Source organism: Bufo bufo, chromosome 2 (genome assembly GCF_905171765.1).
Source record: "Bufo bufo chromosome 2, aBufBuf1.1, whole genome shotgun sequence".
NCBI classification, from domain to species: domain Eukaryota; kingdom Metazoa; phylum Chordata; class Amphibia; order Anura; family Bufonidae; genus Bufo; species Bufo bufo.
The window spans coordinates 360,882,975-360,899,354 of record NC_053390.1 but is presented as its reverse complement, the minus strand read 5'-3'; the positions used below and the strand labels follow the sequence as shown (position 1 = coordinate 360,899,354).

The following is a 16,380-nucleotide window of genomic DNA, read 5'->3' as shown; positions in this document are numbered from 1 at the left end:
CTATTATTTTCCCTTATAACCATGTTATAAGGGAAAATATCAAGGTTCGGGTCTCCATCCCGATCGTCTCCTAGCAACCGTGCGTGAAAATCGCACCGCATCCGCACTTGCTTGCGGATGCTTGCGATTTTCACGCAACCCCATTCATTTCTATGGGGCCTGCGTTACGTGAAAAACGCACAAAGAGGAGCATGCTGCGATTTTCACGCAACGCAAAAGTGATGCGTGAAAATCACCGCTCGTGTGCACAGCCCCATAGAAATGAATGGGTCGGTATTCAGTGCGGGTGCAATGCGTTCACCTCCCGCATCGCATCCGCGCGGAATACTCGCTCGTGTGAAAGGGGCCTTAGTCTTTAATGGTTAAAAACTTCTAATAATTCAAAGTTAGTATTCGTTAGCAGCGCATCCCGAATTCAGTAGAAACATAACTCTTTCTTGTATGTCAGACTCTGATAAGGAAGCAAGGGGGATGCTTACCTTGGCCTTGCAGCTAGGAACATTTGATTTTTATACACTGAGGCTCCCTACGTTCTGTCAGCTGGTTCATAAATTTTTCCACATATGTACAAGATGGAGGACATGTTTATACAAAATGGATTCTCATCCCTCACAACGGTGGGCCCCCAAAATAAATTTTACTGGTGGGCCTTAGGCACCCCAGTCCGACACTGATTAACAGTGCCCCAATTAGAGCCCTCTCAGTAATATTAATGCCCGCATTAGTGCCCCTTTAGAATTAATAGTGCCCCCATTACAGCCCCCCCAGTAATAGTAATGACCCCTTCTATTCTCTATAAAAAAAAAAAAAAAAAAATAACTCACCTCCATTTGACCGCTCCACGGTGAACACTTGCTGCAGTGTGATGACATCTCGTAGGTCCTGTCCTGCACATCCAGTCAGCAGCGAGTGTTCACAGCAGCACGATCAAAGGGAGGAGGCGAGTTCTTTTTTTTTTTCTTAACACAAGCGGGGGAGGGTGCGGGAGGTAAAGGCTGTACTAATGAGCGCCCGACAATGGAAGTGCTCATTAGTATTATAGCCGGTAGAAAAAAAAATCATCGGCAGAGGCAATAAATTACCAATAAAAATAAATAATCTCCGGTACGTTGCCTGTAGTGCTGGCGCTGCAGGTCCCAAGTGTGAAGTGGGTAGAATCATAATCAGTCAATGTACGGTATTTTTGTAGGACCACGCTGCCTCAATTATTCGGGAAGTAATCTTCCTAATTCAAGGCCATTCACATGTATGGGTATGGGAAAACATCAATCACCACATGTATCCTCTTTTTCTTTATCGGACACCTCTGTGGAACATTAAAGATTCGTACCAATCATGAAGCACAGTAACCAAGGGTCAGATATAAAACTATTTAATATACTCACAAACGAGTTAAAATAACAGGCATTTCAAAAAAGGTTAGACACTCCTCGTGCTGCTGCCTGACCTGGGTTTCGCTCTGCACTTCGTCCCTGGGGACATACCCCCATTTTCACCCAGGCAGCTCCCCCTGATATGAGAATCAGAGCATGTTCTATTTTGCCCTATGCTGAATTGCGCACGGCAAAGGCTTTTTATGAAGATCTGGAGACGTACCGGGCTCTCCATAGGGACTGCTAGGCGTATGCTTCCACCTAGCATTAAGCCAGGTGATGTCACCAGCGCTGATGAGCGGGCTTTAGCGCTACCCTAGCCTGTAAAATGGTAAAGCGCTAAAACTCACCCGTCAGTGCCGGTGACGTCACCGGGAACAATGTTAGGCGCAAGCCTTTGCCTAGCAGTGTCATAAATATAAACAAACCGCCCTTGCCCTGCGCGATCCAGCTCTGATGCTCATGTTAAAGGGTCTGGAGAGGTGAAGATGGGGTTCAGCTCTGAACCTGGACAACCCCTTTAAAGGATGCCCCAAAGCCAGTATTCTGCTGTTAATAAATTGCATAAATGATCACATTTATGGAATGTTTTTACTCCACTTGACACTCTACAAGTGGGATGTGCAGGGTCGGACCTACCCGCCTCATTTATAACATTGGCGTAACTTATACCTGAAATCTACACCAACTGTGAGACCTTTCTAAGAGTGGTGGATCTGACAGCAGTGGGACAAAGAGACTGACAACAAACTGACAGTCTTTGTATTTATATCTAAAATGCACAAAAATTCTTAATACCCAACAATTACCCAACTTCAGTGACAAATCATTTGAAACCAACCTCTGGAACTCCAGCTTTTGAGAAAACTACAACTCCTAGCATGCTCCACTCACTTTTGTGGGAGTTACAAGAACAGCTGAGTAAGTGCATGCTGGGAGCAGGGCCGGCTCCACCTGTAAGGCGACCTAGGCAGCCGCCTAGGGCGCAATTTAGCAGGGGGTGCCGGCCCCGTGCGATTTAAAAAAAAAGCGTTGCCGCAAGTTTTCTTTTTTTAAGTACGGCGGCGGGCCGTCCCCCGCACCGGGCAACTGCCGCACTGCCCGGGCTGGTGCGTCTATGATTGTGCACCGCCCGGGCGCAGCCTGAAGAGAGGGACTCACAGTCACAGGAGGGAAGCGCCTCTAATGTAGCGTGGCCGAGCTCTGTTCGGTCCGCGGTACAGGAGCTTTTGTTTCCTGTACCCGGCCGGACTGACAGGAAGTGCTCACTTAGTGTGCACTTCCTGTCAGTCCGGCTGGGTACAGGAAATGCTCCTGTACCGCGGACCGAACAGAGCTCGGCCACGCTACATTAGAGGTGGGGGGGGGATGAGAGTGACAAGGGAGGGGGGGGGAGAGAGTAAATGAGAGTGACAAGGGGGGGAGTAAATGAGAGTGACAAGGGGGGGAGTAAATGAGAGTGACAAGGGAGGGGGGGAGTGACAAGGGGGGGAGTAAATGAGAGTGACAAGGGGGGGAGTAAATGAGAGTGACAAGGGGGGGAGAGTGACAAGGGAGGGGGCGGACGAGTGACAAGGGAGGGGGGGAGTAAATGAGAGTGACAAGGGGGGGGAGTAAATGAGAGTGACAAGGGAGGGGGGAGTAAATGAGAGTGACAAGGGAGGGGGGAGTAAATGAGAGTGACAAGGGAGGGGGGGAGTAAATGAGAGTGACAAGGGAGGGGGGGAGTAAATGAGAGTGACAAGGGAGGGGGGGAGTAAATGAGAGTGACAATGGAGGGGGGGAAGTAAATGAGAGTGACAAGGGAGGGGGGAAGTAAATGAGAGTGACAAGGTAGGGGGGAGTAAATGAGAGTGACAAGGGAGGGGGGGGAGTAAATGAGAGTGACAAGGGGGGGAGTAAATGAGAGTGACAAGGGAGGGGGGGGGAGTAAATGAGAGTGACAAGGGGGGAGTAAATGAGAGTGACAAGGGGGGGAGTAAATGAGAGTGACAAGGGAGGGGGGGAGTAAATGAGAGTGACAAGGGAGGGGGGGAGTAAATGAGAGTGACAAGGGGGGGGAGAGAGTAAATGAGAGTGACAAGGGGGGGAGTAAATGAGAGTGACAAGGGGGGGAGTAAATGAGAGTGACAAGGGAGGGGGAGGAGTGACAAGGGGGGGAGGAGTGACAAGGGGGGGAGTAAATGAGAGTGACAAGGGGGGGAGTAAATGAGAGTGACAAGGGGGGGAGAGTGACAAGGGAGGACGGGGGGGAGAGTGACAAGAGAGGGGGGGAGTAAATGAGAGTGACAGGGGGGGATAAATGAGAGTGACAAGGGGGGAAATAAATGAGAGTGACAAGGGAGGGGGGGGGAGTAAATGAGAGTGACAAGGGGGGGGAGTAAATGAGAGTGACAAGGGTGGGGGGAAGTAAATGAGAGTGACAAGGGAGGGGGGAAGTAAATGAGAGTGACAAGGGAGGGGGGGAGTAAATGAGAGTGACAAGGGGGGGGGAGAGAGTAAATGAGAGTGACAAGGGGGGGGAGTAAATGAGAGTGACAAGGGGGGGGAGTAAATGAGAGTGACAAGGGGGGGAGTAAATGAGAGTGACAAGGGGGGGAGTAAATGAGAGTGACAAGGGGGGGAGTAAATGAGAGTGACAAGGGAGGGGGGGAGTAAATGAGTGTGACAAGGGGGGGAGTGTAAATGAGAGTGACAAGGGAGTGGGGGGGGGAGTAAATGAGAGTGACAAGGGGGGGAGAAGAGAGTGACAAGGGAGTGGGGGGGAATGAGAGTGACAAGGGAGGGGGGAGAAGAGAGTGACAAGGGAGGGAGGGGGGAGAAGAGAGTGACAAGGGAGGGAGGGGGGAGAAGAGAGTGACAAGGGAGGGAGGGTGGAGAAGAGAGTGACAATGGAGGGAGGGGGGAGAAGAGAGTGACAAGGGAGGGAGGGGGGAGAAGAGAGTGACAAGGGGGAGGGAAGAGAGTGATAAGGGAGGGGGGAGAAGAGAGTGGCAATGGAGGGAGGGGGGAGAAGAGAGTGACAATGGAGGGAGGGGGGAGAAGAGAGTGACAAGGGAGGGAGGGGGGAGAAGAGAGTGACAAGGGAGGGAGGGGGGAGAAGAGAGTGACAAGGGAGGGAGGGGGGAGAAGAGAGTGACAAGGGAGGGAGGGGAGAAGAGAGTGACAAGGGAGGGAGGGGGGAGAAGAGAGTGACAAGGGAGGGGGGCGAGAAGAGAGTGACAAGGGAGGGGGGCGAGAAGAGAGTGACAAGGGAGGGGGGCGAGAAGAGAGTGACAAGGGAGGGAGGGGGGAGAAGAGAGTGACAAGGGAGGGAGGGGGGAGAAGAGAGTGACAAGGGGGGGGGAGAAGAGAGTGACAAGGGAGGGGGGGGAGAAGAGAGTGACAAGGGAGGGGGGGGGGAAAGAGAGTGACAAGGGAGGGGGGGGGGGGGGGGAAAGAGAGTGACAAGGGAGTCCTCAGAACCAGACCAAGAGCCAGACTGCAGCCAGAGACCAGATCATCTTATTGTCCTGGTGGTAAGTAGACAATGCAATATGTTTATTATGTAATTGTTTAGTTATTAATACTACATTGGAAACTAATTTACCTCACATTAATGCTCCATTCACACGTCCACAACGTGTTTTGCGGATACAAGGAGCCGCAAAACACAGAAAGCGGCAATGTGCGTTCCGTATTTCTTGTCCGCAATTGCACTATAGTGCCAGGAAAACAAACTCATTTTCCTGGCACTATATAGTTGTTAGGAGTGGGCCACCCTCGTGTCTCCCTCCCACTGGGCTGAAGGGGTTAAAACCCCTTCAGCCACTTACCTTTCTCCAACACAATAAAAGCACACAGAGCTATGGGGATTGGGTATTGCGGATGTGCTAGTGGCCATCTAGAAACCCATGTCCTCAGCTCTATACCCAAAATCCAGGTGACAGGTTCCCTTTAAATGCTGAGAAAGGGGTGGAGCATATGTGATGTCATGATATAGGCAGATCATCTGATAAAGGGGGGGGGGGGGGGCGGCAATTTTTATCTTGCCTAGGGCGGCAAAAATCCTTGCATCGGCCCTGGCTGCGAGTTGTAGTTTCATAACATCTGGAGGGTCGCTTACTTCTTTTTTCACTTAGCTTTTTTTCTGTTTGCAAAAGGTGGCAACCCTGTACAAGCTGGCATCTATACAAGTATTGCCATTCCTGATGCCTCTGCCCTACAGTCACTCATACACATGGAAGTAACAGGTAGCTTTGGTTCCAATTTCATCTCCAAACTATTCTGCCCAAGCAACTAACTACGCATGGTTCTATTTCCAGCCAATCAGCACTCTCCTTTCATCACGACTTCGGCGCTCACTGTACAAGCCCCTGTGATTGGCTACAAGCGCACGCGTTCCCACCAAGCAGACAGTATGGTGGTGGGCGGGGCAAAGGCAACAGGGAAGTGTTTTGTTGCTCACCTCAGTGCTTCCGGTACACCGTAATCCTCACTTAGCGGCTGTGCTCAGCTGCTGCTGTACCGACTCCCGCGGTGGAGACGGGAGGCATGAAGGAGTGCAGCCGGATACGTCTGGGACTCCGGTATGGCGGGGGTGCCGAGTGTCACTGTGTCACCGTTAGAGGAGGACGGGGGGATGTCTCCGGAGTCAGTGAAACAGGTGCCCGGCGCAGTGACATTAGCCTGTGAAGATGGACCCGCGGCTGTCAGTGAGCCTTCTGCCCCCGGGGAGGATGGGATGGGCAAGCTACCTGTAGACAGATGTGAGGCGCCAGCCATGTCCTTGATGAAAATGGAGGAGAAGTTTTCCTCGGGCCAGTATCGCGTCATTGAGGACTTTGTGGCAGACTTCAGGACCATGCTGGAGGGATGCTACCAGCTGCATGGGGCTGACCACTGGCTGTCCAAGCAAGCCCAAAAACTGGAGCAGATGCTGGAGCAGAAGCTGGCGGTGCTGTCCCGGTGAGTACAGGGCTGAGCTGCTTACATCAATGGCTGAGAGAAATGTACAAAAGGAATAAACCACTGTAAAATAAACTAGTTCTGCACTGATTTCCCCCGTCTGCCGCATCCAGGTATCCCCTGGGTAACCACTTTAGAGTACTTTCACACTAGCGTTTTTCTTTTCCGGCATAGAGTTCCGTCCTAGGGGCTCTATACCAGAAAATAACTGATCAGTTTTATCCCCATGCATTCTGAATGGAGAGCAATCCGTTCAGGATGCATCAGGATGTCTTCGGTTCAGTCTTTTTGACTGTTCAGGACGGAGATAATATCGCAGCATGCTAGGGTTTTATCTCCGGCCCAAAAAAAACTTGCCTGAATGCCGCATCCGGCATTTTTCTCCATAGGAATGTATTAGTGCTGGATCCGGCATTCAATATACTGGAATACCGGATCCGTCCTTCCATTCTGCGCATGCGCAGACCGAAAAGAAGGTGAAAAAATAAATGCCGGATCAGTTTTTCCGGATGACACTGAAAAGACGGATCCAACCTTTCAATGCATTTGTAAGACTTAACAGGATCCTGATCCGTCTTACAAATGCCATCAGTTGGCATACGTTTTGCCAGATATGGCAGGCAGTTCTGGCGATGGAACTGCTTGGCGGATCACTCCGCTGCAAGTGTGAAAGTAGCCTTAGGCATGTTGACAGGCACTGGGAAGTTGGGTGGCACTTTAAAGCTCTGGCTTCCTAGTCATTTAAAGGAGCGCAGGTATTCATTCATAACTTCTAGCAGGAATAATAGAGGAAGGGCAGAACATAGTCATAAGAATACATGCCCCAGTAGTTACTAAAACAGACGCATCAGATGTTACAGGTCCAATTTAAAATTGTCAAATACCCCCCCCCCCCCCCCTTCCCTACATGTCAGTTAAACCTTCTAATAGCAAAGCCACTACCTGTTCCTCAACTGGCAGTAACGTAAGCATCAGGTAGGATCCATGGCATCGGGTGGAAGCAGGGACCACCCACAGCTGACCTTCTTGCTATCCTGGTGATCAGATTTCCTCCAGGTTTTTTTGTGTTTTTTTTTTTTTTCCTTTTTATATACAGGTTTTTTCCAAGACTTAAAGGGTTTGTCCGATTTCAGGAAGAAACCAGACAGCCCCTGGGATCCATCTGAAATAAAGAAAAGGTGAGCTCTTAGCTGACAGATCCTCTGCTTCTGCACTCTTTCCCTTGGCCGGGCCCTATGGTGATGATGCCACGTCATCATGTGACCACTGCATCTGACCACCCAGTGACTGGCTACAGTGGTCACATGCGGGAAGATCCCTTCTGTTGCCTGGTTTCTTACTGAAAGTGCACAACCCCATTAAGCTATGAAGGATGCTGCTCCTAAATTGTGCAGATTAGTGGGGTCCTGGGGGTTACCTTCACTCTGATCAAGCACTGAGCCGTAGCTCCAGAAAACCCCTCTAAATGTGTATTCGGACTCCTGAAGTTTTATTTTATCATCGTACATATGATATAACAAATGTCACTTCATTTTCATATGCACTTCAGAGGGTTTTCCAAGACTTCTCCTCTGGATAGGTCATCAGTATCTGATCTGTGAGGGTCCGACACCTGGGACCTCCGCCGGTCAGCTGTTTGAGAAGGCAGCGGTGTACAATTGTATAGTGGCTGTGTTTGGCATTCACTTCTATGGGGCTGAGCTGTGCCCAGGCCATGTGACCGATGAACACGGCCTAGAAAAAGCTGAGAGAAGGCCGCAATGTTACTGCAAGCTGATTGGCGGGGATCCTGGGTGTGAGACCTCCACCGATCAGATACAGTGGTCCCTCGAGTTACAATATTAATTGGTTCCAGGACAACCATTGTATGTTGAAACTATTATAAGTTGAGTAATTGGATCTGAAACCCCAAAATGTCATCCAAGATGAGAGAAAATAAATAAGCAGATAACTAGGACAGATAAAACAAGTGCTTACATATAACAGTCAGGAATAGCTGCTAACTAGCATCTAATCCAGGTATTTTACCAGAGAAGTGACCTTGATTGGTTGGAGCTGAGTCTGAGGCAGTGAATGTTGAGTCTGGTTTCATCTTACGATGGGTTAGTAGAGATCATTGTGTGTTGAAAATATTGTATCCTGAGGCCATTGTATCTTGAGCGATCACTGTATTGATAGCCTATTCTGAGGATAGATCATCAATATTAAAGGGGTTATTCAGGAAAAGATATTTATAACCTCCTCAGGACAGGTCATCAGATCTGCGGGGGTGTGACCCCGGCACCTCCATCGAAGAAACTGCAGCTCTCAACACTTCTTTCTAGGCCATGTGACATGACCGTACATCGGTCACATGGCCTAGATGCAGCTCACCCCATTCAAGTCAATGGGGCTGAGCTGTAATACCAAGCACTACCACTCTACTATGGATGGCGATGTCCTTGGGAAGCTGCTGGGTGCCTGCATTGTTCGCCACACCCCCTGTGAGGGCAGCAGCTAGATTGGCGGGGGTGCCAGGATTTGGATTCCCCACTGATGTGGTAATGATGACCTCATCATTATCATTTCCAGGATAACCCCTTTAATGTCCTCACACTTCATAACTTGTGCCAGACCCTTTAAAGCATCCTTTATTTTGTAAGCCATGATTAATGCTTCTTGTGTCTACTTAGCAGTAGTAGCACAAGCTGTTTCGCTGTGGCTCACCATTAGAGTACGACCATGGCAAAATAACCACAATTGTCCACATTTACTGTTCTGACTGTGCGCCTCGTCTCATCAAGGGGCGTGGCTTAGTGGGAAAGAGGTGTGGCTAAAATGTTAACGCAAGGTAAGCCAAATAGATAATATAAAGGTAGACTACCTGCCTAGGTCTCTCTGATGGGCAGGACTAGTAAATCTGCCCCTGATCCTGCGGTGGTGTAAATCTGAGCGCCTCACCTCTCCTCTCCTCATCACTTCCCTATTTGTCAGAGCAGGCCCCACCACTTACTCAATAGGCAGAGGCTTTTTAAAAATATTAGGAGTCAAGTGATATACAGGGTGGGCCATTTATATGGATACACCTTAATAAAATGGGAATGGTTGGTGATATTAACTTCCTGTTTGTGGCACATTAGTATATGTGAGGGGGGAAACTTTTCAAGATGGGTGGTGACCATGGTGGCCATTTTGAAGTTGGCCATTTTGAATCCAACTTTTGTTTTTTCAATAGGAAGAGGGTCATGTGACACATCAAACTTATTGGGAATTTCACAAGAAAAACAATGGTGTGCTTGGTTTTAACGTAACTTTATTCTTTCATGAGTTATTTACAAGTTTCTGACCACTTATAAAATGTGTTCAATGTGCTGCCCATTGTGTTGGATTGTCAATGCAACCCTCTTCTCCCACTCTTCACACACTGATAGCAACTAGTGATGGGAAGTTCGGATCTTTTAGGTGAATCGGTTCATTTGAATCAGCTCATTCAAATGAACCGATTCATGAATCGGATCTTCGGTTCACTTGGTCAGTCAGACTGCTGAGCTGACTTGCAAGTGCTAGCCCCGCCCCTCCCCACCGACCCAGAGCTGAAGGGGCAAGGCAAGCACAGCACACTAGCAGCTCTGACTCGAGTCCTCGGAGTAGTACAGGGTCAGGGAGTCTAAATGAATCGAATGAGTCAAAAGAATCTAAAGATCCGACTCAGTTAGTGACTCATTCGATTCATTGAGTTAAAAGAGCCGTGAGTCAGACTGTAGAACAGGTTACATTACACTGAGGCTGTCGGGCTCTCTAGTGATAAGGAGCAGAGAGATAAGAGAAGGGACAGATGACACAGAGTTTAGATTACAGGATGAATTAAATTAACCCTTTAGAATCAAATTGGCTTCTCAGGAGATATATATGTTAAAGGCATCTCATTCAGTAGCTATATAACTAAGGGTGGGTTCACATGAGATGCCTTTAACATATATATCTCCTGAGAAGCCAATTTGATTCTAAAGGGTTAATTTAATTCATCCTATAATCTAAACTCTGTGTCATCTGTCCCTTCTCTTATCTCTCTGCTCCTTATCACTGCTGCACCGAGAGCCGACAGCCTCAGTGTAACCTGTTCTAGTGACTTACGGCTCTTGAATCGAATGACTCAATGAATCGAATGAGTCACTAACTGAGTCGGATCTTTAGATTCTTGTGACTCATTCGATTCATTTAGACTCCCTGACCCTGCACTACTCCGAGGACTCGAGTCAGAGCTGCTACTGTGCTGTGCTGGCCTCGCCCCCTCAGCTCTGGTCGGTGGTTGGTGGGAGGGGTGGGGCTGGCAGAAGCAGCTTCCACTCTAAGATCATATTACTGACTCCTCCCGAGTCCCTCCCTCAGGCTCCTGCTGCCAGCCTGAGGTGAGCTGCATTGTCTGTGCTGTGACTGAGAAGAGCCGTTTCAAACGGATCGGATCATTCAAGTGAATCGACTCCTCCGGTTCACTGAACTGAATCGATTCAAATGAACGATTCGTTCATGAACCGGACATCACTAATAGCAACACCACAGGATAAATGCTAGCACAGGCTTCCAGTATCCGTAGTTTCAGGTGCTGCATATTTCGTATCTTCACAGCATAGACAATTGCCTTCAGATGACCCCAAAGATAAAAGTCTAAGGGGGTCAGATCGGGAGACCTTGGGGGCCATTCAACTGGCCCACGACGACCAATCCACTTTCCAGGAAACTGTTCATCTAGCTGACACGTTCCCTGAGTTTTTCCAGCAAGATGGTGCACCACCACATTATGGGTGTCAGGTCCGAGCATTCCTAGATGAACAGTTTCCTGGAAAGTGGATTGGTCGTCGTGGGCCAGTTGAATGGGCCCCAATGTCTCCCGATCTGACCCCCTTAGACTTTTATCTTTGGGGTCATCTGAAGGCAATTGTCTATGCTGTGAAGATACGAGATGTGCAGCACCTGAAACTACGGATACTGGAAGCCTGTGCTAGTATTTCTCCTGCGGTGTTGCTATCAGTGTGTGAAGAGTGGGAGAAGAAGGTTGCATTGATAATCCAACACAATGGGCAGCATATTGAACACATTTTATAAGTGGTCAGAAACTTGTAAATAACTCATGAAAGAATAAAGTTACGTTAAAACCAAGCACACCATTGTTTTTCTTGTGAAATTCCCAATAAGTTTGTCACATGACCCTCTTCCTATTGAAAAAACAAAAGTTGGATTCAAAATGGCCGACTTCAAAATGGCCACCATGGTCACCACCCATCTTGAAAAGTTTCCCCCCCTCACATATACTAATGTGCCACAAACAGGAAGTTAATATCACCAACCATTCCCATTTTATTAAGGTGTATCCATATAAATGGCCCACCCTGTAGATTTTTTTTTTTGAACACCAAGTTTAAAATGGGCTTTAGTACGTGTATAATAAAGCATGTAAACGTTTCAAACATGTTGTGATGAATACCACACCTCGTGCCCACTTGACGTCAACTACGTCGAGCTCACGAGATGTGGTATGGTCACAGGTCTACCAAAAACGTGAATTTACGCCCTCCAGTGGAGCACGTAAGGTCAGGTTGGTATAGCTTACACACACCTCCTGTCCACGCGTGCACAGAGAGGCAACAAGCTGAGAGAGCCTTTTCACTGCCGCAGTGAAACAGCGACTCCTCAGCCTGGGTATCTGCCACCAGTTCTAGTTTGATATAAGCCCGGTCCGCTAACGGGATTATATAGGGTCAGAAACCAACCCGCGGTAGCTTATAACTAGGCCAAAACACGGACGTGGGGATTCGTGATCGAGATACAAGATAGCACAAGATTAAATTATAGATTTAATCGCCGTATGGGCACACTAGATGTAACACAATATACACAGACAATATATACAGTGGTCTGAAGTTACAGATTACAGGTTATATGGTTACAACAGGTTTAAGCAGTGTAAAAGTCAGTTACCGGATAAGATGAAAGTTCCTTTTAGTTGTGAGATGTTCTTTGGAGTCCACATGAAGGGCTGTGATCTCAGCTATTTCCTGGGTCCCTCTAAACACATTTGTAGGATGTGACCCCTCTTCAGAGAAAGACGCGCCTACTTGCTGGCACCAGACTTTTAACCTGTAGCCAGCCCCTCCCCTCCCGGCCTCAGGGAGGGGTCCACTCCCCCCTCTTCTGGGCTGGCAGCAAATGACCCACAAAACCCTTTAGGGTTCATAGCTCCAGACCAGAGGGTCATAGGAAGATGGTTCTGGGACCAATGGACCTGCCTGTGTTCCGGCTACAAGTAGAGCCCAAACCTGGTACCGTTATGTGGTTTCTATGGGGAGATACGGATATCTCCCTACCCTGACCTCGTCACATTAACCAAAGACCATGGGAACGTACATCGTGGCCACCGGGACACAAATATGTATCCGGTTTGCGCCTGCGATGGCCAGGCGGTTAATAATTCCTTATGAAAGGTAGGTGCCAACATGTCTGGGAGGTCTCATTGATCCGGGGCAAGGGCGGATATTCCTGCAGGATTCAGTTGGCTCCAAACTGGTGGAGGTGAGGTCTGACCTTCTCCTTGAAGCCTGGACCCCCCCGGGGGGGCTTTCTTCCTTGCCATCTGACACTCAGGTGGCTGGGGGGTGGAAACTAATTTTGCATGTACACTGAACATGCCGAGAGGTGCATCAGATGACAATCAGGCCTGGGGCTTTGAAGCAGGGCCCTCCTGTGGAGTTCACTACCTCCGCTATCTGTCAGCAAATGGGGGTGTGAGGACATGGCTGACAGTAAATATTAATCCATATTCCTCACACCTCCCCCTTTTAGAGGGCGCCAGGGGGCAGCACATTCCTGTGTTCCCCCGTGCGCCCATCCGCACCCTCTCCTTGTCGGGATAGCCCATCGGCGTTCCCGTGGTCACGGCCCCTTTTGTGGCGAATGGTCAAGTGATACTGCTGGAGAGCTAGGCTCCAGCGTAGCAGCCTCCCATTCGTCCCGGATACGGTGTTTAACCAGCTGAGGGGGTTGTGGTCGGTCTCCACCGTGAAGCGGCGCCCGTATAAATACGGCTGCAACCGTTGCAGGGCCCAGACAATTGCCAGGCACTCCTTCTCCATTGTGGAGTACGCCACTTCCCTCGGCAGGAGCTTCCGACTCAGGTACAGAACGGGGTGTTCCTGGCCCGTAGTGTCAACCTGGCTGAGTACGGCACCAAGGCCAAAATCACTGGCGTCGGTCTGCACTATAAACGGCAGCGTGAAGTCGGCCGCCTGTAGTACAGGGAAGCTCGAGAGGGCGGCCTTCAGCGCTCGGAAGGCCGTCTCGCAGTCGTTCGTCCAATCGACTGCGGAGGGCAGCTTCTTCTTGGTGAGGTCCGTCAAGGGCTTCGCCAGGCTACTATAGTGGGGGACGAACCTCCTTTAGTACCTGGCGGTGCCCAGGAAGGACATCACCTGTTTCTTGGTCCTGGGGGTGGGCCAGGATGCAATAGCATCCACTTTCCCAGGCTCTGGCTTAAGGGTCCCCCCGCCTACCCGGTGCCCCAGGTAGTGGACCTCGCTCATGCCCAGCTGGCACTTTTCTGGCTTGATGGTCAAGCCTGCCTGGTGGATCCGCCCCAGCACCTGCGTCAGGTGCTGTAGGTGATCCTCCCAGGTGGGACTGAAGACGGCAATGTCATCCAGGTACGCGGCCGCGTACTCTTCAAGTCCCTTAAGCAGCGTGTTGACCATCCGCTGAAAAGTGGCAGGGGCATTCTTCATGCCGAACGGCATCACCGTGCATTCGTACAATCCAAAGGGGGTGATAAAGGCAGAGCGTTCCCGCGCCTCCTGGGTCAGGGGAATCTGCCAGTACCCCCGGCTCAGATCCATGATGGTCAGGTACCGGGCCCCGGCCAACTGATCGAGCAGGTCATCAATGCGTGGCATAGGGTACGCATCGGTGACTGAGACAGCGTTGAGTCCCCTGTAGTCCACGCAGAACCGGGTGGTCCGGTCCTTCTTTGGGACGAGGACCACAGGCGAGGCCCAAGCGCTGTTGGATGCCTGGATGACCCCCAGCTTCAGCATCTCGTCAATTTCCTGGCGCATGTGTTGCTGCACCTCCAAGGAAACCCGATATGCTGAACGCCGGATTCGGGGGTGATCCCTAGTGTCCACGTGATGGACGGCCAACTCCGTCCTTCCGGGCTTGTTGCTAAACAACTCCCGGAAGGGGTGAAGGGTGGCCCATAGCTGGGACAGTTGGTCCTTCAAGAGCTGTTGGCCCACCTCCACATCCTCGATGGACCCACCCGCCTTCACCTGGGTGAGCATGTCCAGGGGGGTTTCCTCCTCCCCCTCTTCGGGAGGAGGGCACATGCCTCCCTCTCATAATGAGCCTTCATCATGTTCACGTGGAAGGCCTTCTGCCTTCCTTGGACGTGGTCCAGGGTGACCAGGTACGTCACAGCATTGAGGCGCTGATGCACGAGGTACGGGCCTTCCCAGGCCGCCTGAAGCTTGTCCTGAGGTACGGGGACCAGTACCCATACCTTCTGACCCACCTGGTAGGTCCTCTCACAAGCATTCTGGTCATACCATCGCTTCTGGTCGGCCTGGGCCCGCTCCATATTATCGTGCACCAGCTGCGACAAGGCCTGCATCTTGTTCCGGAAGCGCATGACATACTCGACGACTGACACTCCAGGGGTAGCTACCTCTCCCTCCCAGGCCTCTTTCACCAGAGCCAGGGGCCCCCGCACACGTCGCCCGTACAGGAGCTTGAAGGGGGACCTCTCGGTAGGCAAACAGTAGATCTGGGAGTGGTACCTCCCACTCACGCCCGTGGGAGTCGACCAACATCTTAAGCATCTGCTTTAAGGTGCCATTAAATCGTTCACACAGGCCGTTTGTCTGTGGGTGGTACGGGCTGGTCACCAGATGTTGCACCTGTGTTTGCCTACAGAGGGACTCCATCAATTGCGACATGAACTGGGTCCCCCGGTCGGTGAGCATTTCCTGGGGAAAGCCCACTCTGGAGAAAATCTCCAGCAAGGCAGTAGCCACCTTGTCGGCCCGAATGGATGACAAGGCTACCGCCTCCGGGTACCGGGTGGCATAGTCTACTACCGTCAATATGAAGCGTTTCCCGGAGCTGCTGGGAATGGACAGCGGTCCAATGAGATCCACAGCCACCCTCCTGAAAGGCTCTTCAATTATGGGCAGCGTTACCAGTGGGGCTTTGGGGCGCTGCCCCGCCTTCCCCACCCGCTGGCAGGTGTCACATGAACGCCAGTAGGCAACCACATCAGCCCCCATCTTTGGCCAGTAGAAATGCTGGGCTAATCTGGCCCTTGTCTTAGCGATCCCTAGGTGTCCAGCCATCGGAATCTCATGCGCAACCTGCAACAACTCCGTCCTGAACTGATAGGGTACCACTAGCTGTCGGTCCCTAGGCCACGCCTCCCGTGAGCCCGGCTGGACCGTGACCCGGTACAGCCGTCCTTGGTCCCAGACCATCCGCTCGAGGTCTGAGTTCGAAGGGGGCTGTTCTGCTTGCTCCTTGAGAGCGTTCAGGCTGGCGTCAGCCGCTAACGCTGCCTGAAACTCCTGACTGGACGTGGCCAGAATAGACGAGACTGCCACGTCCCCTGTCAGGTCCCAGGGACCTGTCTCCTGGCCTCCCTCTGACTCGGCAGCCACTTGGTCGGAAGGGGGAAAGCCATCAGACCCCTGAGGGGCCCCTAGGGCCCCAGCACTCCCACTGCGCGTGACAGCAGCTATGGCCGCTGCCACTGCTGGTAGTGCCTGCTTTCCCTCGGCTCCCGACCAAGTCGCCAGTCCAGACGGACTAACCTGGCCCTCTGACATCCCAGTGGGGGAGGAACCCTGCACTGAGGCTTCACCTGGCAGCCCTACTTCTCCTGGGACAGCCCTGACCTCATTTGCATCCCCCCCCCCCCCGCAGCTGTCTGCCCCCTGCTTGTCTGTCCCCTCAGTCACCACACTGGAGGACAACAGGGTCCAGCAGGCTTGCTGGCCACAGCCTGGGGTTTCAGCCCAGCTGGCAGGAATGACCCCCTCCCCAC

General features: G+C 51.2%; 1 protein-coding gene across 1 annotated transcript in view; it reads left to right on the top strand.

The window, feature by feature from the left end:
* Positions 1–5,807: 5,807 nt before the first annotated feature.
* The window catches only part of KIAA2026 (KIAA2026 ortholog), an 80,147-nt gene continuing 69,574 nt past the window's right edge, over positions 5,808–16,380 (top strand). The window contains exon 1 of the mRNA XM_040417146.1: positions 5,808–6,320. Coding sequence (XP_040273080.1) covers positions 5,944–6,320 — 377 coding nt within the window. The 5' untranslated portion in view covers positions 5,808–5,943. The remainder of the gene's footprint in view (positions 6,321–16,380) is intronic.